Raw genomic sequence first — 27312 nt, 5'->3', positions numbered from 1 at the left:
TTAAATGGTTCAAGTAAACTTGCCCTCTTTATTAGGAACTTTTCATTCTCTGAGCTTTTTGGCTATTTAAATTGTTTTTCTGATCGCATCAGGAAACAAGACAGTAGAGCCTTCTGTATATTGTAAGCATTACAATAACATATATATATTAGAAAAAAACAAGTTCTTTCTCTAATATACAGAGTTCCTCACTGCTCCCAACAGAGAGTAAGAGCCTTCCAAACAGTCTAAATATACATTAAATTATCTAGACTTAAGGAGTAAGTGCTTTATACATGAAAAACACATTTGTGACTGAAGTTTTTTGCTATTACTTAAACTGTCATGAATGGAAGAATGTTCTAACCCACACTTCTGCAACAAAACCAAAGCAAAACCCCAGTATCCTCCACCCCTCTAGAAGGCAACATCAAACCTTTGTCTTTGTCATGTACCCATGAAATTGTCACTTGCAGTACATAAAAAGTTGTACAGACACTTGTGGTAAGCTAAGTTTCCATGTTTAATTGCTTACCTATAACAAGTAAAGCAATGAAAAATGGTAATTTAAATCTCATGAAGCAGTGCTACATTTGCAGATGAAATTAGAAGCAACTGAAAACTTGAAAAAAGGGAAGCTTTTGCTTTTCATCCTCCCTTCTCATCAACAATTCAACTAACATTTTTACTAAATTTCTAGAAGGAAGAAATCAGCCTAAGAATATACACATGAAAAACAAGATTCAAAATATTACAGTGCAACACTAATACATATAAAATGGAGTTTACTTACATTATAAATAAATTACTCTGAAATCATCTAATAAAAACAATAAAAGTAGTTTCTTTTACTGAAATTTGAGAGAGCTGGATTTTGAATGAAGAAATTAAAAAATAAATATCTAATAAAGGATTAATAATCAAAATTATCAGTACAAGAATGAAAATATAAAAAATAATACAATGGCTTCCTTTCAAAGGAAGAAAATGCAAAGAAAAGGAAGACAAGGCTTTGAAAACCTTGTGAATTAATTTTTTATATGTTGAGAAAGATACTTAACAGATGCTGAGAAATTCTTTTCCAGTCCTGTTTCACATTAAGTAATTCCAAAAATAACCAACACCTTAACCTAAGTCCCTATTGAAATCCATTTAGAAGTTTAAAGAAACTGATTTAAAAATATTTTATTGCTTCTGTGTTTGCATATCCCATACATAAACAACTGGTAACACGAGGAGATAGATGGTAACAAGATGAGAAGAGAAATGAAAAACCATTAATAGATCACCTGAATGACATCTAAAAGCACAGTGTCCCCAAACACAGGTAAATCCTCAGATTCTTCATTTCTCTTCCCTCTCTATTTCAGAGCCCAAAAAATAAAATCTTGAGCCTCATTCTAAACCAACTGGCAATTTCCCTGAAGTTCATTACCAATAAGTTAATTCATCTGTTGTTAAAAAATTAATCTAATTAATCTAAAGGATGAGGTTCTACCAGAAGGCAATTCAACACCTTTTCTAATAGCAGTTCTGTTCTATTTTGCTCAACTGTCAAAGCACTCAAAATAATATTTTCTTCTCTCTCTGTGCTGGTAGCTAACAGTGATATAAAGCTGCTGTTGAGGAGCAGTAGCAAGCACTACAACACCCAGAGAAGACACATGCAGCCACAACATTTTCACACACAATATGGCTTTATGAGTTAAACCTAATGGTCAGTCCACAAATTCAGTAGTTTCCTTCAAAGAAGTCTGAAGTCCTATTTCCATGAGTATTATTAGGATAGAGTTGTTATTCAGGATGAAAGCCTTTACCTGTTATAAAAATCACAACTGGAAAAGATGAAAGTTCATTTTTCATTGTGGTAGTTTACTTTCCCAGACCTGAATTGGTGTGGCCTCTTTTTAGCAGAGGATAAATTGCCATTACCATATTAAAGTAAGCAACAGTCACCTAACACTAATGTATGGGCAGATGCTGTGTGAGGCAGTTGTCAGTAGGAACCAGCAAATTGGACCTCTTAATTGCTGATTTGAAAAGCTAAGAATGGGTGCCATTTCAGTGTACACAATTCCTCCAGACATGTTTAAACATTTTTAAATTGTAAAGTTTATAGATGGATAGTACTGATGCCTTTTACATGCTAAAATCATTTATACTTGTTTTTAAACCACTTCTCAGATGCTGTTTAAAATGAACACAATAAGAAACACTGTTGCTGTAGCTGGCAGCATTGGTTCACAGGGCTCTGGCAATAGGAGAGCAGCAAACCTAACAAGGAGTGAAACTTTTCTAACATAAAAGATATTTTGATAATTTCACTCTGTGCAACCTGCCAATTTGCCTTATTAACCATCTCAGTTTGCTCACAAAGACTCAACTTGGTTTTGACACAAGCCAGTGTCAAAACTGGCTTTGGCCTGAGTGGGACCAAAGATAAGACAGCATGGAACACTTCTCTGCTGTTTAATTTGGGAGTCGACTTTATCACAAACTGTTTTCAAAGTGCTTCTAGTTAAAACTGTAGACAGGCTCAATCAAGTAAGCAGCAGCAAATGCCAGGCCAGGAGGCAGAGAGCCACCAGCTGTCAGCCCAGCAAACCTGGGTCTGTGCCAAGCAGATACATGAAGGCAACCCTGGGCACGCTCAGCTTTTGGGTGCAGGGTGTGCCACCTTTTATACTTTTATACTGGCAGCAGTGAAGTTCATGAAGAAATGACAGAACTGCCAGACCCTGAAGAGGAGTCATTGTGTAGCCACTGCCAAAGCACACCAGGGGCCCTCGGGTCACTTGGCTCCCTGTCCAGATTCGGGGTATGAAGGACACAGCAGAGGGCAGCCCACCTTTGCAGGACCATAAGGGAATGGCTGCAGCTGGCAGGCAATGGAAACACTTTCATTGGCAAATGAAACCCTTTCACTGGTAAATGAAACACTTTCACTGCCAAATGCTTTAAGCTTCAAGTAGGCAAGCCTGCAACTTGAACTTGCAGAAACTGCCTGAAACAGTGTTTTCGCTGAGGTCATAAAACACACATATCCTCACTAATGATAAATCAAGGAGTAGACAGTTTATCCAAGCTCAAAAGAAACTCAGTAGTACAAGAAACCAAACTAAAATACTGGCTATTTGCACTATTTAGCAGCCATCTGTAAACAACAAAGGTACCTAACTAGAGTGCTCAATTAGATTTCAGCAAATTCTTCATTACTTAATTCTACAGATATTGTGATTGTGCTTCTTTATTGGTGACTTTGGTACACACCCTTTACGTTTCTAATTAGGACTTTGAAACAAGACACTGTGTTTCTCTGACACACAGCTGGAGGAGACATCCCTTAAGCTCTGGAATGCTGAGAGAAAGACCATTCCCAAAATCCTTCCCAGGTTTCACACACTATTCTGAGCAACAAGATCCAGGCAACAGAATCAGTGTCACACAGATTAAATTAGGCATACAGTGCAGATAACTAGTAAAGCTAATAACCCAAATATCTCTTATTGAATCCTGCCAATTTAATTTAAGGTGCTCTCTAATAATCTCAGGTATGAATGATAAGCTTGAAGGAATCAACCCTGCAGGAAGATATGGCCTGAAGAGTCAACTCCTCTTTACCACCCTTTCACAGCTACCCAGACTTTAAGGCCACTCTACTTATCCTGCATGCAAGTACAGTACCCAGAGTTCCTCCATATCATCCAGCCTCATTCCACAGCTCAAAAGAGCAGCTGTACTTGGGCTATAGCAAAAGGCGACATAGGGATACCCATTTGTGCTAAGTTTGCAGAGGGCACACATAAGATAAAAACGCATCTATTTGATTCTTAACAATTATTTCATTAGGGTGCAGGTTATGCGGCAAGTAATGAGCCACAGACATCTCCCAAGCATCCACAAAGTGCACAGCAATTCCTGAGAACATTTTCCTCATGACAGAATCAAGCTGAAAGGAATACCAGTCACTGTTGAAGAGGCTCACTTCCGGCCCAAGCTCCTGAACGTTGGCCGTTCTGATGACGATCGCGGTCTTGGGGCTGCGGTCCAGCAGCTGCAGAACGGCCCTGCGGATGTTCCTGAGGCGGCGGATGTACACCTCCACGGGGAAGGTGCTGAAGTGGGACCAGATGGTGATGGCAATGACGGTGTTCCTGCCGCCCACGATGCTGTTGAGCTCGTTGGCGATGTAGCGCAGCTCGCTGCTGAACACAGTGGAGAAGCGGATGGGCGGCCCGTGGCAGCGGAACTTCAGCAGGATGTTGTGCTTCAGGTCCACCGACATGAAAGGGCCCACGTTCTTCGGGCTGCCCAGGTTAAATTCCACCAGATCTGAAAGGCCAGGAGCAAGCGTTAGCAAAAGACTAAGTGTTGTAGTGCGTTTTTATATTTTGTAATACTTTGAAGTAGCTTTGTTTTGTATCCTCATATTTTTCCCAAATAGTTTATCCCAGACTGTACACCCCTCCCTTTACCTGTGTTATCCCTCTCCCGGGATGAGATCATCCCCAAACCCCCACCCTGGCTCTCTGTCAATCACTCAGCCTCCCATCCCTCCATCCAGAAGTTTCAGTCCAAGTTGTCGAGTGATTAGCCAGAGGCCAGGGGTCAGCCCCCCAAGCCTTGCCCCATATGCTGTCCTATATGTCTATCCCCCAGTACCCATCCCTTAGAGTTACTTATTGGTTGGTAAAATGTTATCTACTTTTGGTTTCCACCTCCCTTTAAATGTGACCTTGGCACATCTCCCGTGGCTCTGGGCAGGAGGCCCCCTGAGGTGCAGGAGCTCCTTTGGGACTCCTAATAAAACCTTGGATTAACCCCTGCTAAGAGTCGGCCCTTTCTCTTCTACCGATGTCTCTGGTGTCTCTTGTGCTGCAAAGGCGCCCAGCCCAGGTGCCCTCAGCACCCTCGGGGCACACACAGAGAGTGTCTGCCCCCAGCCCAGGTGCCCTCAGCACCCTCGGGGCACACACAGAGAGTGTCTCCCTGCCAGCCCAGGTGCCTCAGCACCCTCGGGGCACACACAGAGAGTGTCTCCCCCCAGCCCAGGTGCCCTCAGCACCCTCGGGGCACACACAGAGAGTGTCTCCCCGCTGTCAGCCCAGGTGCCCTCAGTACCCTCGGGGCACACACACAGAGTGTCTCCTGTCAGCCCAGGTGCCCTCAGTACCCTCGGGGCACAGACAGTGTCTCCCTGCCAGCCCAGGTGCCCTCAGCACCCTCGGGGCACACACAGAGAGTGTCTCCCTGCTGTCAGCCAGCCCAGGTGCCCTCAGTACCCTCGGGGCACACACAGAGAGTGTCTCCCTGCCAGCCCAGGTGCCCTCAGTACCCTCGGGGCACACACAGAGAGTGTCTCCCTGCCAGCCCAGGTGCCCTCAGTACCCTCGGGGCACACACAGAGAGTGTCTCCCTGCCAGCCCAGGTGCCCTCAGCACCCTCGGGGCACACACAGTGAGTGTCTCCCTGCTGTCGGGGCCGTGTCGGGGCTGTCCCCGGTGTCTGCTGACTCGGGACTGGCCCAGGGCTCCTGAGAGGCTCACAGAGAGACCGAGACAACTAAGAACTTCAAGCTGTCAACAAGATGCTTGGACCACAGGGCAAAGCAGAAGTAGACAAGGAAACCTGAACATATTTCAAAGAACTCTAAAACTAAACAGAAGGTGAGCATCATTTTTCAGAGTGGAGTTCATGGGTGTTGAAATCTGTAGGACAGCATATTTGGATTTCATAAGGCTGTCAATGCCTTTTCCAAGTTTCCCAAACTATTTCCTTCTCTCTAGCAAAAAATAAATTTTCCAAATACTCATTGTTACTCTTTGAATCCAGGGTTCACAAGAACCCTTCTAGCAATTTTAGGACTCCATTAAATTTAAAGACTATTTCAAGTTGTAGGAATTAAGGCAGCTCAAAGACTGTATTCCAACACAACTGAAGTGGTTCAGAGGAAAGGGATGAGCGAGGCAGAAATATTTAATTTTCTACTGAAATTCTTCTACTTAAGTAACTTGAATAATGAAAAGGGCCCCAAAACCTATAAATAGCAAGGGAGGTAATTTGCTGCTTCATTCAAAAATCTCTCCTGTGACTGGGATGCTGCAAGACCTTACAGAGGCTACCCAAGTGATTTCCTGCTGCCTTAACTCACGAGCACAGCAGCAGTCCTGTTACAAGGACAACTTTGCAGATACCTGGTGGCCCTAGTTACAAGGCCTACATGTTTTCAGTGTCTGCTCAAACATTTGGCTGTCTGCCAGGGCTTCTGATGAGTTTTTGTCTCTCCTCTTCCTTTGTTTTTGTCACTGTCACTCAGTAAAACCAGCTCTGTGTCTGAGATGTGAGAAATAAGGCTTTGTAAAGGCCCTTAAAGCTAAATAACAAAAAATTACCTGGAACAAATGCTGTCAAATATTCAAACCACTGCCTTATTGTAGAGTCTCCAAACAAGTGGATTACTTTTCCTTGTAAGCACTCAGTTATATCCTCTGATTTGTTAAAATTATGGATCCAATGTGTTCTGGACCTCCACTGGTCTTCATAATAATAACCAGAAGGGGAAGCTGTGGGATCTTCAGCTCTCCCCATACTGCTTGAATCTGGAAGAGAAAAATCCTTTGAAATTAATATGCAACCAAAACAGCCTCCATAATCTTCACTGACATGTAGTCAGTGACTGCTGACAAGAGCTGGGTGGCCAATTATAGTTCAACTTGGTTTAAATTAAATGGTATCTCTGCCCCTAATGTAAAAACGTGTCTGCCACCTTTCTCTGCACACTGGAAGCGCTCAGTGGCGTGTGTTTGCCCGGCAGAAGGAGCGGAGGCAGGGGCCCGGCGGAGCATCCTCCCCGTCCCGCCGCAGAAGGAGCGGAGGCAGGAGCCCGGCGGAGCATCCTCCCCGTCCCGCTGCGGATCCAGCGCGGAGGCAGGAGCCCCGCGGAGCATCCTCCCCGTCCCGCCGCAGAAGGAGCGGAGGCAGGAGCCCGGCGGAGCATCCTCCCCGTCCCGCCGCAGAAGGAGCGGAGGCAGGAGCCCGGCGGAGCATCCTCCCCGTCCCGCCGCAGAAGGAGCGGAGGCAGGAGCCCGGCGGAGCATCCTCCCCGTCCCGCCGCAGAAGGAGCGGAGGCAGGAGCCCGGCGGAGCATCCTCCCCGTCCCGCCGCAGAAGGAGCGGAGGCAGGAGCCCGGCGGAGCATCCTCCCCGTCCCGCCGCAGAAGGAGCGGAGGCAGGAGCCCGGCGGAGCATCCTCCCCGTCCCGCCGCAGAAGGAGCGGAGGCAGGAGCCCGGCGGAGCATCCTCCCCGTCCCGCCGCAGAAGGAGCGGAGGCAGGAGCCCGGCGGAGCATCCTCCCCGTCCCGCCGCAGAAGGAGCGGAGGCAGGAGCCCGGCGGAGCATCCTCCCCGTCCCGCCGCAGAAGGAGCGGAGGCAGGAGCCCGGCGGAGCATCCTCCCCGTCCCGCCGCAGAAGGAGCGGAGGCCGCCCTGCCGCGGCGCGCTGCTGCCCTCCAGCGGCCGGTCCGCGCACGGCAGCGCTGCTCGGCGGGGACACCGACCCGCGGGGACAGCCTGGCAACACCCAGAGAAACATCCAACAAACCCGAAACAAACCCACAAAACCCCCAAACAGACCGAAACAAACCCCAGAAAAACTACTCCTACGAAATAACACATACCTCGGCACTCTAGAAGAGCTAAGTCTGAACCATAAGGCCTCCAAAGCTAGAAAATGCCAGAATTGCAGCTATGACCAAAAATGGTGTATGTGCCATTTGAATAGGATAACTAAGAGAGTCCCTAATTCCGTGGATTTCGTATTTTATCTCTGCTATCCAGCCCCCTCCCCATTTACTGCATGGGACAGGCAGCTCCCTGAGGGGCAACTACACATCAGGGAATCTCTGCTCCATAGGATGCCCTTTTAACTTGCAGAAGTTGAGCAATACCTTGCAAAGGTATCAGGATTACAGGAGATTACAGAAAGAGAAACTGCAATCTCATGGTTATGTCAGCCAAATATTGCCATATTTCTCTTAGTAACCAGAGTGATATTGATACCTCAAAGTTCTGTAAGGCTGTTTCAGGTTCCTCCTTTGCCATTTGTGTATTTAAATACCTCAGCTGAACAAGCATGGAGATCTTCCCTGGCACAAACACCAGCTGCATGGAGCAGATACTTCCAGCTGTTTAAACACTTCTACTCACCTTGGTGTGGGGACTGCTAAGAACAGTCCAAGCCCTGTCATAACTTACAGCTGTTTGATAAAGCACACCTTGCCATGGCCAAAATCATGCCAGGGACTGTTTGAATGATGCAAAAGTACAACCACTGGAATTCCAGGGCCCAAAAGCATCCTCTGATAGATCCTTCATTATAACACAGGTAGACCCAACCATAACCATCTTTCCTAATAAGCATTTTTAATTGCTCTTTTTCTATTCAATATCCTCTGCATGTTGTGTTAGAGGATGTTAACCTCCTTAGACCTCACAGGGACACTAAAAAGCAAACTACTATGCAATTACATTTGTATAACACAAATAATATAATCACAATTACCACAGAACAAAGTCATCAGAAAATTCTATCTCTGGATGATTCTTTAAATCTGACCGAAGGAACAAGGAAGAAAACAAACCCCTAGCTAATAATGTGAACTCATCTAATATTTATTAACAGGTGAAAGGAAAAAAAAAAGCCTTCACATGATCATGTAGTTAAAGACTAACTCATAATGTGAATTCCCAACTTGAGTTTGTTAGATTCTAAGCTTTGATGCAAAAGCAATTCAATTATTTACCTTTTAGATGGATACTTTTATATATATAAGAGTGGTACTAGAACAACTTGTTGGTGCCCCATAGTAAATCAAGTCTGTGTATAGTATCATACCAGTTTTGGCCCAGAATTCAGAATTGGTCCTTATTTTATAAAAGAGAACAAAAGCTCCAATCTGAAGTTAAAAAACAAAGATAGAAATAAAAACTTGTATTTCAGAAAAAGAAATGTTTTTAAAAACTTGATTTACATTTACCACCGTACAGAAAAACCTGTACAAAAAGAACACACAAATTCTTTGTTCTGCTGTTGTATCATCAGTCCTAACCAATCCACACATTCACAAACATTATACCAATGAGTTCAGTTTATTTATTCAGAGACTGCTGTACTTGGAAGGAATTTCCCTGAGGAAATGTGCTATGCCTATCAACACTTTTTAACCCAGCATTAATTGTCAGGACATTATAAGCAGGCTTTGATCATTCTTAGCTCCTGGAAGAAGGGTGACAATCAAATTTTGAATTTGCAGCAGTTTCTGCCAGGAACCATACAGGATGAAAAAAGCAACAGAAACATATCAGCTAAAGGATCTGGACAAAGAAAAGAGGTGGAGGGTAAAATGCTGCAAACCTAGTAGCAGAACTGTATTTTTTTAGTGAACAGTAAAACTAAAAGCAAGAAATGCTCTAAGTCGCCTTCTGTTCAGACTTTATTGCTCAGGTCAGTAACTCTACCTTAAAAGTCTCTTATGACCTTATGAAAAACAAATATGAAAAGTTTTCATTTAAGAAATAATTCACTGTGTATCACATTTTATGCAGACTTTTTAGAAGCATGAAAATCTTGCCTTTGGATATGAATGAGATAAAATCTGAGTTAATTTTAGTACAGACTGCCTTTGTTCTGTTCTTAGAAAGGGCACAGAACAATTAAGTTCTGGTACAGAACTGTAAATTCTGACATCCTGTGGTAACACAAATTATAATAATACCTAAATGCAAGTTATCAAAATCTGTTCGACAACATTCTTAACAAAGAAAGAAATTAAGAAACACCACACAGCTGTTTTCATTAGATTGAGAGTTTGGTAAGCAGTTACTCTAAGACATTTTACACTGTGAGTAAATGCTAGGAGAAATAAAAGACATTTTTGGCAAGAGAACAAAGTTCTCTCTTCTTTTGATTTCTTCTTTTGCTAATAATCCCATTTATGTATGTAATTTCAGAAAAAAAAAATCACTATTTCTGAACTTGTATTAAAGTTAACACCCAAAAGCCTTCATCATCTCAATAGAAATCTGATACTGACTTTTTTGCCATGCTAAAAAAACCCCAAATTATTATTTGATGCCTGTCGTTCTTTTTATAAATTTAATTATGAATTACCAAAAAGAATCTTAAGCAGTTCACCTTACCTGTAAATGCCTTGGGCTTTACAATGACTGAATCAGGTCCACTGGAGAGTATTGGCCTTTTGATATTCACGTCACTTCAACAAAAAATGAACACAGCAATATTTGTAAAAGTTACTGTGAAACTTGGAGGTAATATTAATCTTTTTTTTTTCTTACTCCACTTCAAATAAGCACACAGTACTATGAATTTTTACTCTAAGTTTACTCTACTTCCTACAGCTGAATTCATTCCACATTTATTTTGAGACTACCGTTGCTATTCTCGATCCAAATTCAAAATTTCATGGCACTGACACAAATCTTGTGCAAGCTTGTACTGACACAAATCTCAATAAAGCAATCAAGCTGTCAGAGGTCTGCAGGAAGCTTTTGGGGATTTGCCCCAAAGATGTTCCCAGCTTGCAGAACTTGTGGGGACAAACCACTGCAAGGGTACAGGGCTACAGCAGCAGCTCCCAGCTGACTAATACTGAGATTTTGTTCTGTCTTTTGCTACTGTTTTGAAGAGAATCCTTGTCTATTTTTTTCCCTCCATTTAAGAAATAAATTTTTTGGAATTTCTTTAAGCCACTTCAGTCAAGGATCTCAGAGCTGAATGAAACAAACAAACAAATAAACAATCAAAACTAAACCAAGAAAAACACCTTTTCCATTCCCATATGGAAACATCGCCATAATAAATATAAGCTATATTTTACAGATGGATTGGCAGAGACACAAAGTCAAAAGACTCATTTACAAACTTGATATGGAAGAGCCAAAAAAACCCCCACTGATGCTTACTTTTTATTTCTGGTCTTGGTTATGAACATGCACACATACTTTCCTAAATTACACTATTTGGAGCTGCTACCCTAAAATCTTTCCCAATTTAGACATCAAGTGAACATAGTGCCAAAAGACTTCCCTACAACATCTTTGTTGGAGAGCAAGGCATTAGCCTACATCTACAACTCTGACACTACCCAGTAACTAACTATCTAAATCCAGCTGTGCAATTTCATACAGAAGCAGTTCTGTCACACGCAGGCAATAAGAGATGGTTTGAGGTTTTTTTTAATGCTGAATGCAGAAATAAAATATGACTGTGAAACTAATTTAGTTTGACACTTGAAATAACATGCACAGATCATTTCCATTTGCATGGGTATTGCTCAGCAATTTGTTCTACCAGGTGTTTCCTTTATGAAAATTGTTTATAAGATTTGAAAGTTATATTGAGTGACAAGGAACACATTTAAGACAATTTTTGATCAGGACAAAAACAATTGGTAATTTCTGTAAAAATGAGCCTAAAACCCAGATCCTTTTTGGATAGTTTAGATGTGGACAAAAATACTTCTCAAAGCATTGTTTTTAATATTGTAAGTGCAGGTATGGAAACAGAAAATAAGGAAACAGTCCCCCAGCTGTTTCCACCAGCTTTAGACAGCATGCTCTTGTGAAAGGTTGAATTCAAAGCACAGAAAGAGAACTACATGCCAAGTTTAAGATTGCTGTCTAAGATTCTTGCACTGCTGAATGGAGGGGAACAGACTATTCAACAACTAACACCAAACACCTGGTCCTGCAGTTACACTCCTTCTCTAAGGCAATGTGTCATATTTAAGCAATAGGCTAACATTTGTATGAAAAAAAACAAACAAAACTACTTGACTGAATATATATAAATCCAACAACATACAAACCTTTGGAAAAAGAGACTTTCCTCTTGTGTCAGAAGACCTTTCAGATATCCACCTTTGGCATGGTTGATTCGGCTGGCACAGGACAGTTTCCGAGGCTTGTAACAGAACCATGGCTCACCCGTGTAGAGATCTGTGAAGTTACAGACTGGGAGACCTGCAGGCAAGCAAACGTTGCACTCTGTAGTCTCTGAATACCTCCCAGACTTGAAGGAGCTTTTGAAATAGACTCTGTCCGGCCTTTCCTCTCGCAAACGCAGGAGGACTTGGATGGCTTCACTCGGATGGACAAGTGACACAGAAACTTTGACCTCTCCTGGCCAAAGCAAGGTAAAGAAGACTTTGTAAAGGCCATTGTGGCAATCTACAATCCTTCCTGCTGCTCCAGCTTTCAGGCCAGGAGAGTGAATTCGTGCTTGTAAATAGTCTCCACCATACTGCTTGGGTTTTCCTTGGAAGTCCTTCATACGAACGAGTACCTCCAACTGATCACCCACCTTGAAGAACTTGCTGGGTTTCACAATGACAAAGTCACTCTGTGTGGGATCAGTGCTCTGTGCAAAGGGGATTTTACCATCAGGGGGCTTTGGCCACTGTATTGCAGCAAGCAAGGATTCCTGCTCTGCTTGTTCCCGTTTGGACAAGGTCTGCTCCGTGTACCCACAGTAAGGCTTCCTGGTGGTTTTGGCTGTCTGGGACAGAGAATGCTGGACATTGTTTTCTGTTATCCAATTCGATCCTGAAACTGTGTCATCATCCAGGTGCTGGGGAGAAAAAGATTACCTGAAGCTGTGCTGTGAAATGAAACACTGGGAATAATGGATGCTTTGTTGGGAAATGGTCCCAAGAACTGCTTTACAGAGCTTTGAAGCTGACCAAATGAATCAACTTCACTAGAAGACCCAAGTCTGGTACTTTGACCATGAGATTTCTTAGCTGTAGTTATCCTGCTTTGGCAAACAAGCATTTAAAGAGCATACATCCAATGCATGGCAGTGCTTCAGCTACCAGTACACTCTCCAAATATCAGCAATGTGAAAAAAAATGACAAAAGGTGTCACAGACACATTTTATGAAAAATCCTTTTGCTAGGATTTTTTTCTTCTGAGAAGCTGAGAGGCCTCAGAAATGACATGTAAACAATAATTATCTGCTGCTGTGGAATGCAACAGGTGCATCTGTGATTGGTCCATGTGGTTGTTTTTAATTAATGGCCAACCACAGTCAGCTGGCTCAGACTCTCTGAAAGTCATGAGCTTTTATTATTCATTCCTTTCTATTCCTTGCTAGCCTTCTGATGAAATCCTTTCTTCTATTCTTTTAGTATAGTTCTAATATATAATTTTCTTTTAATATAATATATATAATAAAATAATAAATTAGCCTTCTGAAACATGGAGTCAAGATTCTCATCTCTTCCCTCATCCTGGACCCTGTGAACACTCCCACAAAAATAAATTATAACTCATGTTTCCTTTTCTTCTGCAGTAACATTTTAGCCTTGGAGCACCATGGGTTCTAATAGCTGCTCCATGTAATGCAGGGAAATAGGTTTTCTTTGAGATGTTACACTGCAGGTTAAGCTGATGCACCCCTGCACATGCCTTCCAGAGAGGTTTGCTGCATGTGGCAGCTGCACTCATTTATCTGATCACTCTCACATCTCTTCTTGGCTAATTATCTGAAGTGCATGTTTCCCCATTGTGTACACATTAAAAGAAATAAAAGAACAAAAGCCAGATCCTCCAGGGACAATGAATTCATGAGCCAGTTGGCAAGTAGAATAGTGCAGGACAAGCTAGGACTAAACAGGCAAAAAACCTGCTTGTTTATTTAGAAGAGTTTAAAATCTATATACAGCTGCTTCTAGCACCAAATGAAACAGCAAGCAAAGCATCCCCTAATCACACAAGAGTTTATAAATTAAAATACTCAAATACAAATCTAAACTAAGAGAGGGGGCCTGTGCTGCAACTTGATAAAACTGTATTTTGTGCAAAAATATCTGTGTCCAAAGCTGTATTTGCATGCAAATGACTGCAAATACCATCTTCTTTATGATATCACATAATTTTGCAGGTTTGCATTAGGAAAATTTTAAAAATAGCACAGTCTAAGACTCCAGAGGTACCCTAACTTCTAATCAGAAAATTAAGAAAAACTCCTTCAAATACACACAAAATCAGCAGTCAATGACCAATTAATTACCAGGTATATGTAGTAGAACTTATCCATAGTTCTATTTCATAAAGAAGGAAAATAGTCTTTCAAGCAAAGATTAAAATTATATATACAGTGTACCATTCACACAGCATCAGATGATATGCTCATTTAGATTTGAAAGATTGCTAAAAAATCCAAACTACATTATTTGAAATCTTTAAAAATATCATTGTACTTACCAATACCTCAGTGTTTTCCATTTACTTCCTCCTTAACTAACTACTCACCACTAACTACTTTTAAATGTCTTGTACTAAAATCACAACACTCATATTAAAGCCTTATTCATTGTTATAAACCTTTCTTAGGCCATGGAAATATCAGCAGTGTCTTAAAACCATTTGAACCACACAGAGATTCAACATACTTATTCAGAAGAAAGGTAAACCTAACAAGTAATAAAAACATACAGGCTTTTGAAGTCTGTGACATAAATTGGTTTTGATCAGCTTTAGAGCAAAGAGGATGAGCACAGGAGGATGTAGGATGGGTACACAAAAATCTTTGTTTGATATCCAAGTTAACTATAGAACCTGAAACTGTAAATTGCTACACTGTAGCTCTAAAACATAAATTGACATATACCCATCTATACACTAGATGTTAACATCACAATAGAAGCTTTTGCTTCTGTTTTATAGTCCCACCCAGGATTTAATAAATTTTCCCTGAAGGCCATAATTCATAATTATTTTTGTTTTCCATCACAGCAAGTCAAGCTGCAGCAAGCCAAGCTGCAGATATATGGTGCACATTACTTTTATTAGTCCTGTAAATTTCAGCCAAAGCTGAGAGTGAATCTCAGGCACAGTTCTACTTTAAATCTTGCCTACATGCACTCTTGAATTAAGCCAAGTTTCTATTTTTGGATACCTTCACAACTTCTTCCCTTCACTTGCTCATGCATAAATATATACACATATATATATAACAGAAAATACTGCATGGAAATATTTTTAAAAGTTTGCTATATATTTTGATGCATCCAATAAGCCAGCAACAATGTCTCAGCAAAAATATTTATGTATTTTCCTAAAGAGGAGTGGAAAGGGAGAATATGTGTTAGGATTAATTGTTGTTTTCAGTGTAAGTTCCCAAGAGAGAAAGTTTCTGGTTTTCAGTTGGTTTTTCAATGGTTGGTACTTTGGGTTGGCAGACATGGGAAAAACAAATCCTTTCAAATTAAGAAGAGATGGTCATCTAAGACAGCTTAAAAACTGATGTATCCCTAATTTTAATCTTCCATAAATTTCCTCAGGGCTTTTAACCCAGTCTTTCTGTCAGAGACGTAGAGATGCCATTTCTGGCCCAGCTAGGCTTTCTGAAGTCTTTCCAAATGCATACCCATATCTTTCAGTGAGAGAGGGTGCAGAGAACACCAAGCCAAGAAACTCATTCAGAAAACAGAATATGGTTTGATGGCTCCAAATCAGTCCACCTACACAGACTTTTAGCAGAGCATAAGGCCAAAGCTCTTCACTTGTATGCAGCTGAGAACAAGGACATGCACTGTCACTTCAACATCTCCAGGTTATGTCCCCCTAAGCAGAATAGATCATACCACAAATACTTCCTCAGTCTATCTTCAAAGGGCCTGAGGGGGAAGCTCCATGAAGGTAAAAGCAGAGCATCAGCACCCTGAGGAGCATTCTTTCTCCAGCATCTTTGTTCATCTTTACAGCCCTCTTTCAAGCCTAACCAGGACCCTGTATTGTTGCAGAATTATAAGCTTATGTGTGAAAATAACCTAGACCATGTATGCTATTCACAGAATAAAATATTGCACAGATTCTCCCTGCCAGTAAAGGCAGAAAAAGCCTCAGAGTCAATTAATACACCAAAGATCCCTGACTGGAATATAAAAGCTTTCCAAACCATCTTCCTTTCTTAAGTGCTTCCCAGGCTCAGCTCCAAACAAGTACTTAAGTTCTCCAGCCCCTACGGATACACAAGGCCTGCTCTGAGGTAAATAATTAGCTGAGTTTGTCCCCACTTCATTTCCTACTCCCTCTTGGCATTTCCAAGTCTCTCTGGCTCCTCTCTGTCATCATACTGAGACTGTGCAGAATGGAGGGCTTTCTATTGTAGTTAGTAGCTAAACTAAACAAAATTCCTTTATGAAAAGCAGATAGAGAGGATTTCTCAAGAGTGCTCTTCCTTTATGACACATTCTTTTAGTGTTGATTACAGGCTCCATGTTGGATAACATCTGCTTTGCTTATTTCCATGTATACCCCATTCAAGGTGTCATGTATTTTAAGTGCAAACCCATTGTTTGTTGGGTTTGAGCGGTTTTTGTGTGGGAGGAGTTTGTTTAGGTTTTTTGGTTTTTTGGGGATTTTTCCTACCTATCTTTTTTTTTTTTTTTAATTTACTGCATTTTGAAGCTAAGCAGAACCCAAATGTGACCACAAAGTAATTTAATGGCTATCTGCCAAGTAACACAGGCAGGACAGAAGAGATTACATGTCAGTTAAGCACAAATAAATCCACTAGCAGTTCCTGCATTAGAGATGTCATAAAAGGGGAAAAAAAGAAAATGTATTTTTATGAGAATTAATGGAAGTTTCAGCTCATCTCCTCAGCTTTTGGCATTCTCACCATCAACTAATCAAACATTAGGTACACCATATAGATTAACCCAGGCAATAATGCTCTCAAAGATACTCTAGATGAGTCACAGAGTACTTGGGAAGATCTGCAATCAACACCTGTCCTTAGTTAAACACCACAGTGTAGGTGGCTGATGAAAACATTGAGTATTTCCACGGCTGCTGAAAAAGGGGAACTCCCCCTCAAATCCCAGTATCTTCCACCAGCTGTTAACTCCTGCTTTGGCCTCAACAGCTGCTGGAAACCTGCCTAAATCACTGTCACTAGAACAGGAAACAACACAGGAGATTCCCAGGCAACAGGCACAGTGGGGAAATAAAAGCTCCAGTAGACAGCATCTGAATCTGAACAAATACCAATTCCTGAAAGGTCAGTCATCTTATATTCAGTAATTTTATACTCCAGGTACTTTATTTGTTGTCTATGACAGATATGAAATCAGTTCTCTATCATTACCATCTCACAGCACTGAAGGGCTGCTAAACTACTCTAAGTGTCAAAGCCAGTCCTCAAAAGCCATCACCTGACAGTCAAATGTTCCAGAAATAATTGGAATAAGATAAAGTTATCTTCTGTAGGCACCTGCAGTTTAGCAGCAAGAATTTAAAACTTTGTTACACAGTCTTTTGCTCACTTTCAGCTATCTGATTTCATACTCTGTCCTGGCAAGAAACTTACCTTCTCCTCTCTCTTCTAGGTGCTTGTAAGTAAAATAGCACTCACAACCAATCCCAAAGTGGTTCTGTCACCCCAAAGGTCACTGGTACAAATACAGAATCCCTCCTGCATCCTGAGAGCATGATGTTTGGGCAACATCCTGATACTTCACAAAAAATTACTGCACATTTTATCTGTCTGGCTATATTCACAGAAAAAAAATCTAATAAAATAAACACACATTTCTTCTGGTACTGTATGATCAACTATGTGACCTCAAGGAAATAGTTATTCCATTTAAAAAAGCAAAGTAAATAATCAGCAGGCTACCAAACTTTTTGTGGACAGCTTGTTGGGTTTTATAAACACAAGAAAAGTAAAAATCTGACATGGGTATGACTATTGGGAGGATGTCATTAGTAGTTTAAGAAATTAAGAGGAAACATTCCAACATGAAAATATATAAAATCCTAAAACAAAACAGAAGGAAACTAGCTGACAATTGCCTTAGATCTTGAGCTTTAACCAGCTAGGATGATTTAGGGATGAGAAGTATATCTGATGCATTTACAAACACATTCTCAACAGTAACCAACAATAAGCTCTCCTTCCAAAGCCTGAACAGATTTGGTTACAGATATTCTGTGAAAGTGTTATAAGATTTTTTCTGGCTTTGATCTCTGACTGAAAAGAATCAGCATAAATGCCTATATTAGACTGCCTGGAAAACTGAGCCAAGACAAATACAGGAGCAGGTCCATTCAGAAAAGTCATGTCAACAGAAGGGGTTAGAGTTGCATGTTATAGTGTAAAGATTTATCAGGAACACAATACTTAACTGAGGTTAGAATAGCAGATACGTAAAGGGCAGCAAAGCCACAAAGAAACTTATCATGGATAATGGCCAGAAAAAGCACAGAGTGAACACCCAACCTGCATTTTCCATTTCACTCTCAAAGCACTGCCAGACCACTTTTCTCTAAGAAATGTAATTTTAAAATGGAAAGAAAACAGTTTAAGATTCTAAATATCAACACTCCTCAGGCAACATCCTAGGTCAAAACCCAAAACAAAATAAAACCACAAAAAGAAAAAACAAAAGCTACCTCCTACAAACAAAATGGATCATGCTAACTTGAACCGAAAGTCCATCAAACACAATATTTTGATTGCCAATAGTTTCCAACAGCAGGTATATGGGAAAAGAAAACAAACTGAACATGCTCTGCCATTTCCTCCTGTAGACTTAACACACTTTTTAGCCCTTTATGGTTCAGATTTCTTAAACACTAGGGTAAATATCTTAAGATCTAGTACCCCCAATGGAATTTTCTTCTGTGCATTCATCCAGTTTTTGAATATATGCATTTAGTAACTACAAAGACTTACTGCAAAAGCTTCTGCAGCTTTGCTGCAATCCTTAAAAAAATATCCCTGCTTCCTTTAAAATCAGCTGTGGCAGTTTCTATTTAATGTGCCCACAAGTACTGGAATATGTAACACTCATTCTTCAGTTATTGATCCTGAATCACTTGTGGTTTTAGACTTCCCAAACATCTTCCTTACCCTCACATGATCCTCTTCCAATTCAACTGTATTTTGTGTGGAGTGAGGGGGCTTTACAGCCCCTCTTTTGGATCATTTCATTTGGACATCACCAGCCAGGAGGAAGGAAGATTCTGCACACAGCATATACACAACTTAAAAGCATAAAGCACTTACTGACTGGCTGGCATGCATGAAGGACAGCTATAATTTAACAAGGTGTTACCTAATTACCATGCTCATCCACCAAATGCAGCACTGGAATGCCTGGCCATGCAGGCAGCCAGAGGGCAGGGTCAGCCTCCAGGGCTCCTGAAGACAGATCCTCATCCTCCTTGACTTTAATCTGGAGTTACTGACTAAGCAGTTTGAAAGTACCTCTGCACTGAAGCGAGAAGTAAAATGAAGAAATATGCAAGACAGATACAGCAGAGGGGAAAAAGGGAAAGGTAAACAAAAATTGCATCAGACAGGCCGGAGATGAACAAGCTAGTAACAGCTCTGCAGAAAAGACCTAGGGATTCCAGGAGACAGCAAACTCACTGTGTGTCAGCAGCACAGCATTGTGGCAAAGAATTAACAAGTTCCTAACCAGATGATTGAGCAAGGTTAGAGTTCTCCTCAACTTGACCATGGTGAAGCCACACCTAGAACACTGTGTCTGGCTTTTGGACAACCCATGCCAGAGTAAAGCTGGCAAGACTAGTGAAGAACCCTTGAGATGCTTAGGGAACTGGAATGACATTAAGGGAACCAAAGCATCTTTTTTTAATTCTAGAGAAGACCAAAAGGGAACCTAACTGCAGTCTTTCACTAACCACAGGGGAGTCACAGAGGAACTGGAGTTACATTCTAATAGGATAAAAGGTTGCACTTAAGGCAAACATTCTTCCCTCTAAGAGTGATGCAGCATTGCAACAGGCTGCCTAGGTAGGTTGTGAAATATGAGTGTCTTTGAATATGGTCAAAAGTCAAAATACCCTGTTGCAATCCAAGCTAACTCTGATGCCAGTCTGTTTAGGAGGGTGTTGAATTAAATACCTCCAGACATGCCTTCAACTATGAATTTTCTGTGATTCCTATTTATAGCTAAGTGCTGTCAGTCAGACAATTCTAACCTCACACTCAAAAGCCCATAATGTTTCTCAAGCCATCTTGGAGAAGAAACAGGTTCCACTTACCTCTAACTGAAAAAAGTTATGGACCAGCACCACAACAGCCAGCACTGCCATGAGCAGGCAGAAGAGCTGCAGCCTGAACGAGTCACGCCACATGGTCCATCCGTGCCTTTCCCTCCCATGTTACACATTGCCATGGCCTCCATTCGCCGCAAACGTGAATGTCATTTCGTCTCAGCAGGGCACGAGAGAATTCAGCTGGCTTCCACTTCATTCCTGCAAGTGCATTTACAAAACCTGTACTAAGTCTCAGAAAGTTACTAGAACTAGTCAAGTTTTGCACTGAAAGTTTACAAATGGTGGGGCAATAACTAGTACAACAGAACAGTCAACACAGATTATTTTTGTGGAACTACTATGAACAGCATTATCTATCATGTTACATAATTTTCTTGGATCTGCCAAAGCAAACCCTTATCATAAAGCTGGTCTCACCTGCAGTGGATACCAAAAAAAAAGGGCAAAAGAAGAGTGCAAGATTTCATTCTGGCAATCAAAAAGACTAAAACAAATTACCACGATCCTATTTATCTCTTAGGCCACACCATCATCGTCCAGACTGAAACAGAAATTTGTGGGTTTGGACATTTCACATTAACTTTTATAGCAGAAACTTGTGGGTTTAGACTTCTCTCATTTACCTGTTTACATATTCCATTAAGTTGTTATTAAACACTGGTGTCTGAAACAAATTTGGATAAGCAAGGTAAAACTTACTTCCTCCACTTTTCTGCTTGGGAAGAGGGGGAAAATAAATCAACTGTAGCATTAAAGAGGAGATACCTAAGAGATCGAAAGCACTAAAATTTAACTTCATGCACCATCTATAACATTACATTGCATCTTCCCTGTTTTGCTTTTTTATCATTGCTTTTATCTCAGGCACTCTAAAAAATAAAAAAATAAACTTTTGGAAAGAATACAATGTGTTGGGATTTGGTGTTTCTGGTTCTTTAAATCTAATAATAGCACTGTCTTTCATAAACTTTAACTTTCATACAATATCATTCCTTTAAGGTTGCTTGATGACTTATCTGCTATAAAATCACAGACTTTACAGCCACTGATAAAGTTCTCAATGCTTGCTCAGATTGACTCTTAAACCTTCCTTTCTTTCTGAGAAGGACAATTTTGATGCAGTATTTTTGCAAACAAAAAGGGTACTGTTCTTGCAGAAGCTCTAAACTTGGAAACAGAAAACAGATGGCAAGGAGAGACACTCAAAAGACACCAATCTCTCCAAACCAAACATCCTCAAAGCAGCATTACTCATACAACCATGCACCAAGTGCAACAACATAATCAAATGATTACATAAACTGGGTATAACTTTCCATTAATAGTATAACTGAGAATTTATACAATTAAGATATAATACATAGTACCTATAGTTTAAAGACTATATGAAAAATATAGTGTAAATTTAAATGAAACACAATAATACATTAAATATAAAGATTAAAAAATTATTTATCAAATGAATACAGGCTAGAAAACTGAAATACATTACTGGTACAACCAGGACAGCCTCAAAATAGACCACACATCAAATTGCTTTACAAGGATTATAGGGATTATAACTTCAAATGCTTTGCTGAGAATTAGAGAGATTGCATTTCTGACCAATGAACTAGCATTGAAAGAGCAAGACATCTGTTAAAGTGAAAGTATCAAAATGCCAAAAAAAATGCAGCTTTGTTGGAACAGTTCTGCACTAATATGAAATTTGCATAAAACAGCAGCTTGGGTCATAAATTGATACTAAATATACCTAGAGTACATGAAAATGCTAATTTAAGGACATATATGTCCATTTGAGGAAGAAAAACAAATACAATAGACAAAACCAGAATTTTCAATTCTGTTGCTGAGAATTCTTTCCACATGACTGAAAAGCACAAGACATTGAAAATGTAATGTAATTTCATATGCCTAAAATTTCAGATGTAATTTCAGATGCCTAAAAATACCACAAATGCTGTTCCATATATTTTTTCAATATTTTCTCTATTCTGTAGATGCCACATGCCCTAAAACATTTAAATGTACACGTTTAGAGCTTTCTTTATGCTAAAGGCTTACTATACTGCCAGTTTCATCACAGTTGGTGAACAGTTGATCCCGTCCATTTTTTGTATAAGGGAAGCCCATAAATACACCAAAAAGCCTTAGGACTTACCCTACTCCTGAAATGTTCCCTGAAGCCATCCACACAAAAGGCCAACAACCTTGGAAACAATACATTGAAAAATAAATATATTTATAGAAACGCACACAAATATTTCTTAGTAAAATTTATACATTGGTGATTTGCTTACAGTGGCAAAAAATAAAATGGCAGTTACAACTCTTTACCTGTAAAATCACTTTAGTTTCTACAATTACCCAAGGATTTTGTCGAAGTATTTTATTCTATTAAACTTCAATGCTGTGCACTTGAATTTTCTGCTATTTATTGCTAAGTATTACTTCTCTCAGCTTTGTTCCATGTTACCACAAGCCCCATTTTACCCAATGTTAAAAACAAAAACCGATTTAATGACATTTTTATGAATACGTCATTAAATTACGCCGCATGCTCCATTACAGGATTGTTACTTTGGGTTTTTTTACAAGTTGTCAATTACTGTCAGCTCTCTATCCCCACAGCTCTCTATCCAGCAGCGTTACAAACGCAGGTATGAGTGCAACCTCTCCAAATTCTGCCACGCAAATCTCCAAGGCACAGAGGAGCCGCTACCTCTGGCGATGCCCAAACCATATGTCACTGGAGCACAGGGGTTGATGCTCGCCTGGCTGCCAGCACGGAAAAGCAGATTTGCTGCTGTTTTCCGCAGATTCCGCCCTGGTCCCCGGGGCGCGGGGAGCTGGTGGCGGCCAGCGCCGCAGCCCCCGCGGAACACGGGACCGGACACGCACCCCCGGGCCAGGGACGGGGGCAGCGAGCAGGAAGCACCGCTGCCGCCAGTGCGAACCGTACAGCTCCGCTTTATTGCTTCAAAGGTACTTTTAGGATGCCGCGGGACGGGCATCCCAGGGAGCGGCACAAGGCAGTCCCGGCGTGCCCGGGGAGCGGCACAAGGCAGCCCCGGACCGGCAGGAAGCTCCTTCAGCCGCCGCCTCGCTGCGCCCTGAACGGCGCGGGCAGCGCGGCCCTGCGGGCGGGCGGACCCGGCCGCGGCCACGGGGGATCGGAGAAGGGCATCCGTCAACCCCGGGACCCCGCACCCGCCTCCCGCCCCGGGCCTCCCCCAGCGGCCCCGAGCCCGCCGCCCTCCGGCTGCCCCGCCGGGCTTTCCTCCCCCCCGCTCCCCAGACGAGCCGCGCCAGGCCGCGCCGCCCGCGCCCCCTCACCGCAGCCCCAGGCGCTCCCCCGGGCCAGGCGGCGGCCTCGCCCCCGGCCCGGAGGCGCTGGCTGTAAAAGCCCGGCTCCCGCCGCCCCTCCCTCCAGCCCGCCCCTCACACAGCGGCAGCGGCCGCCACGCCTCCTCCCGGCCCGCCCCGATAGCGGCGCTGGCCCCGCCGCAGCTGCCGCAGCCTCTGTGCCGAGAAGGGTAAATGGAAAGGGAAACAGACACAAAACCCAACAAAAACAACGCCACCGTCCCTGTTATTTCGTGGCCACGGCAGGTGGAGCCTAGGAAAGCAGGATGTGGGAGGGTGGCGCGGAGCCAAGCGCTGTGGCCTGGGTACCATCACCACGGTCCCCAGCCAAGGGAGAGAGAAGGCTCTGACACGAACCATCGCAGCTCAAACGCTGCCGGGCCTGCAGGAGAACGGAGCAGGAAGCAGCAGAGGCGGCGTCTTGGACAGAGAGAAGGTTGTGAAAGGAGAGCCTGGACCTAGAGCAGCTGCAGGGGCTGAGCGGGGGATGCAGGCACGGCCCAGCACAGCCGAACTGGGCAAACGCAGCTGCATTGGGGCAGGACTTGACGATGCTTGACGAGGACATGACACAGTCAGGGCTGAGCTTTGCACCCTGCACCAGAGCCGGATGGCACCTTCAATCTGCAGGACATCTGCAATTAGTTCTGTAAACGCTTGTAAACACTGCATAAGTTTGGGAATGCCAAAATATTCACATGCCAGAAGTTCTTTGTATGAGTACAGCTTAAGGGCTTAAGCTTATTTTTACTAAGGAATATGTGGGTTGCTTAAAACCAGAAACAAGACAGAGCAGCTGAAATATTCTTGTGAACACAGTATTTTAGCCATTAGAAAATGCCGACTTCTGTCTTCTACCCCAGCCATAGCTAATTTGAAGTGATTTTACCTCTATTTTTCTCCTTTCTGCATCTTACAACAGTGGTTACCTGGTAGAGATAGAAAGCAAAATCTCAACAGGCACCAGCTTTTATTTCTATTATACACTGTAGGTCAAGAATTGAAAGCCATCTGGCTGTACAAGCAGAACACATTAAAAAGACAGTATTTTGAAAGATAATTGGTACTGATTTTTTTCCCCTCTCAATACACAAAGTCTATCAGTTCTACAGCAGTCTCATTTCTCTCCACTCTTCCTTCCCGAGCCATGCAGTGGATCAGATTCCCTACAAACTCTGCAGCTCAAAGTGCAACCTAAGGCAAAACTTGTGTGCCAAATGCCAAGCATTATCCATCTCTTAATATATCTGGAGTGATGTTGGGGGTGAAGGTATGGAAGGTGACAACAGTGAGAAAAACTGTCACTTCTAAGGAAATAGGTACTGCTGTGCTATCTTTTGCCACATTTCACCTCCCCTCAGAGATGGGAAGTGATCCCCATATTATTTCTCTCTAGAAATTCTTCAGTTACCATTATAGTTAGTCTTGATAAAGGCCTAATAATGAATTAAAAATGCCTTTCTAATCTCTAACATGGTAAGTCCTTTTGCACAGAGGCCAGAAAACAATTACTCTGTGTTTGCCCCCATGCTCTACAAAAAGCCCCATATAAAAGGCTGTTTGTGTTGAGAGTCAATGGCATTAGTGAGGTTTGTTCCACCTCATCACCATGCAACATCTAAATGTCATTAGTGCCAAAAGAAGTACAGCTTAAGCAGCTGTTGCTCACCTTACATCCCTCCTTGTTTATCACACCAGAAACACTTGCCAGTTATTTTGATTTGAGCACAGAAAACTGGATAATGAAAAACAATCAGATTTCCTTTTTTTTTTTCAGAAGTATATGCAGTAAGATGAAGTTATGCTGGGCCCTTGGCCCCATTGCTCTTCTCTCTCTCATCTACAAAAATTAATCAATAAAACAGAGTATTCTTGATAATATATATGGGACTACTGAACCCATTCTTGATTATAGGCAAGTGTTGAGGAATGTTTTGGTTTGCTCCCTGAGGCAAATTAAAACACACTTTTGTGCTGAAGTATGGTGAGATTTAACAAACAATGCACTGGACAGTCTGCAAAGAGCCCAACCCACACTGTTCCCTTTCTATAGACACCTTTGATCTGTCTCCTTTTGCTACATTACCCTTGTATCACTTCTCCAATCTTTTTTCCCTTCCACAATCATCCAGGTCTTGTACTTCTGCAGTCCTTAGAACAGCAAGTTTCACTCTCACCTTGCACACAAGTTCAGCATGGCCCCTGGTTTCAGGCAGAACTGAAATTTAACTGTTGGAAAAACTCTTTTGCTGACCTGGTGCCATCCAGATGGTTTTCACCTCATCTAATGCTTTAAAGGGATAACGCTTTTGTTAGAAGAATCATCTTGCAGCTTCCTCAAGTCCTTTTCTAAAAGGTTACAGAGAAGATTTCCTATAGCTATCATGAACCTACCCCAAGCAGCTGTGCTGCATTCCCACTCCCAGGGACAGGCAGGAAGGAACACAGGCTTCCATTTCTTCCAGGTGGCTCTGCTTACCTTTGGGACTAGGAGGAAGTCTTCCTGGTCTTTTTTTCTACTTCTCCACCAGACAATGGACATGGCCACAGCCATCTCAGCCACAGGCTGCCCAGAATAGATTCTGCCAGTTTAACACTGACACTGCTACACCAAAAGAAGGAAAGCATCAAGCAGCTAGGAATATGAGAAAGCAGGAGAGATAAAGGCAGCTTATCTGTCCTACTAGTAAAATAATACTTAGTTCATCTGTGAGTAAAGCCAAAGAATCAGAGACCAACAGGGAAGCCAATCTGCTGTAAAGCTACTGAGCCTGGGAATGAGCAAGCTGCAATGAGGAGAGGACAAGTGCATCTCTATCCTGGAGAGCTCAACAGTACAAGACAGCTGAAGAGCCAGTCTGGGAAACATAGGCTCCAATGCCACATGCATTTGCCCCAAACTTCAGGTTGAAGAGGCTGTAGGAACTGCTGTTGGAAAGAAGAAAAGTGAATCCTGGTTGTGGAGTTTCTCAGTGTCTCCTGTTTCTCCCCAGGTCCCACAGACTCTAAGGCATAAGCAGCAGTAAGCTGCTCAGCACACCTTCCATGCACTTCCCACACCAGAAAATATGCTGCTAATGCTCAGGGGACTGCATAACTTCAGCTGGTGTAACAAGGGATAGGAAGAGATTTCCCAAAGGCTGCTGCTTGAATGCAGTTTAGCACAATGCTAAGCAAACATCCCTGACTGCTAGACTGCTCAGTACATTGTATGAGAATTGTTTAGGCTTTTCTAATGGTTTATGGCTTTCAGTCCAACACATGAGCACTTTAAACACAATGTGCCAGATTTTACATTTTCCAGAGCATTCTTTATGATCATGGGCTTCTCAATTTTCACAGTTTAAAGCATCTTAGAAGTCAGAGGCAACTTGTTTGATTTGGGCATCCTGAGCACAATTTTCTGATATTCCTTCCCTTGGTGAATATCATCTTGCACACATCAGAAGGAGCAGCTATACTGGTTGTGGATGGAATGGAGGTAATTTTCTTCACAGTGGCTATGGTAGGGCTGTGTTTGACTGTGCTAGAAACAGTGTGGGAACATAGGGCAGTTTTAGCTACTGCTGAGCAGTGCTTACAGAGTCAAGGGCTTTCCTGCTTCTCACACCACCCTACCAATGAGTGGGCTGGGTGCTCCTAGCATAGATAAGGATTTCAACCCATAAAAATAAAAGTAACTATTTCCATTTGATCAAAATGGGCCCACCCACTAGTCATCCCTTTATTTTCCAAATCTAGCCAAAGATTTTAAGGTCTGATCTTATTACAAATCTAAATAAAAGCCAGGGACAAGAGCGAACTTCAACCTGAGTCCCTGAAGTGCTACGGTGACTATCTCTACAACACACAG

At 42.1% G+C, this 27312-nt stretch overlaps 1 protein-coding gene across 1 annotated transcript; it reads right to left on the bottom strand.

Annotated features, from left to right (window-relative positions):
• On the bottom strand, positions 1-23514 carry NXPE3 (neurexophilin and PC-esterase domain family member 3). The gene is made up of 7 exons (XM_066572017.1): positions 23430-23514; positions 22255-22303; positions 20079-20291; positions 11863-12623; positions 10175-10248; positions 6372-6578; positions 1-4311 (listed from the first exon to the last, which is right to left on the bottom strand). The coding sequence occupies exons 3-7, from the start codon at positions 20169-20171 to the stop codon at positions 3761-3763; spliced, it is 1686 nt and encodes a 561-aa protein (XP_066428114.1). The 5' UTR covers positions 20172-20291; positions 22255-22303; positions 23430-23514; the 3' UTR covers positions 1-3760.
• Positions 23515-27312: the final 3798 nt, after the last annotated feature.

This window comes from Molothrus aeneus, chromosome 2 (assembly GCF_037042795.1).
Source record: "Molothrus aeneus isolate 106 chromosome 2, BPBGC_Maene_1.0, whole genome shotgun sequence".
Taxonomy (NCBI): Eukaryota; Metazoa; Chordata; class Aves; order Passeriformes; family Icteridae; genus Molothrus; species Molothrus aeneus.
Note: the sequence above shows the minus strand (reverse complement) of the source record. Positions and strands in the feature narration are given on the sequence as shown.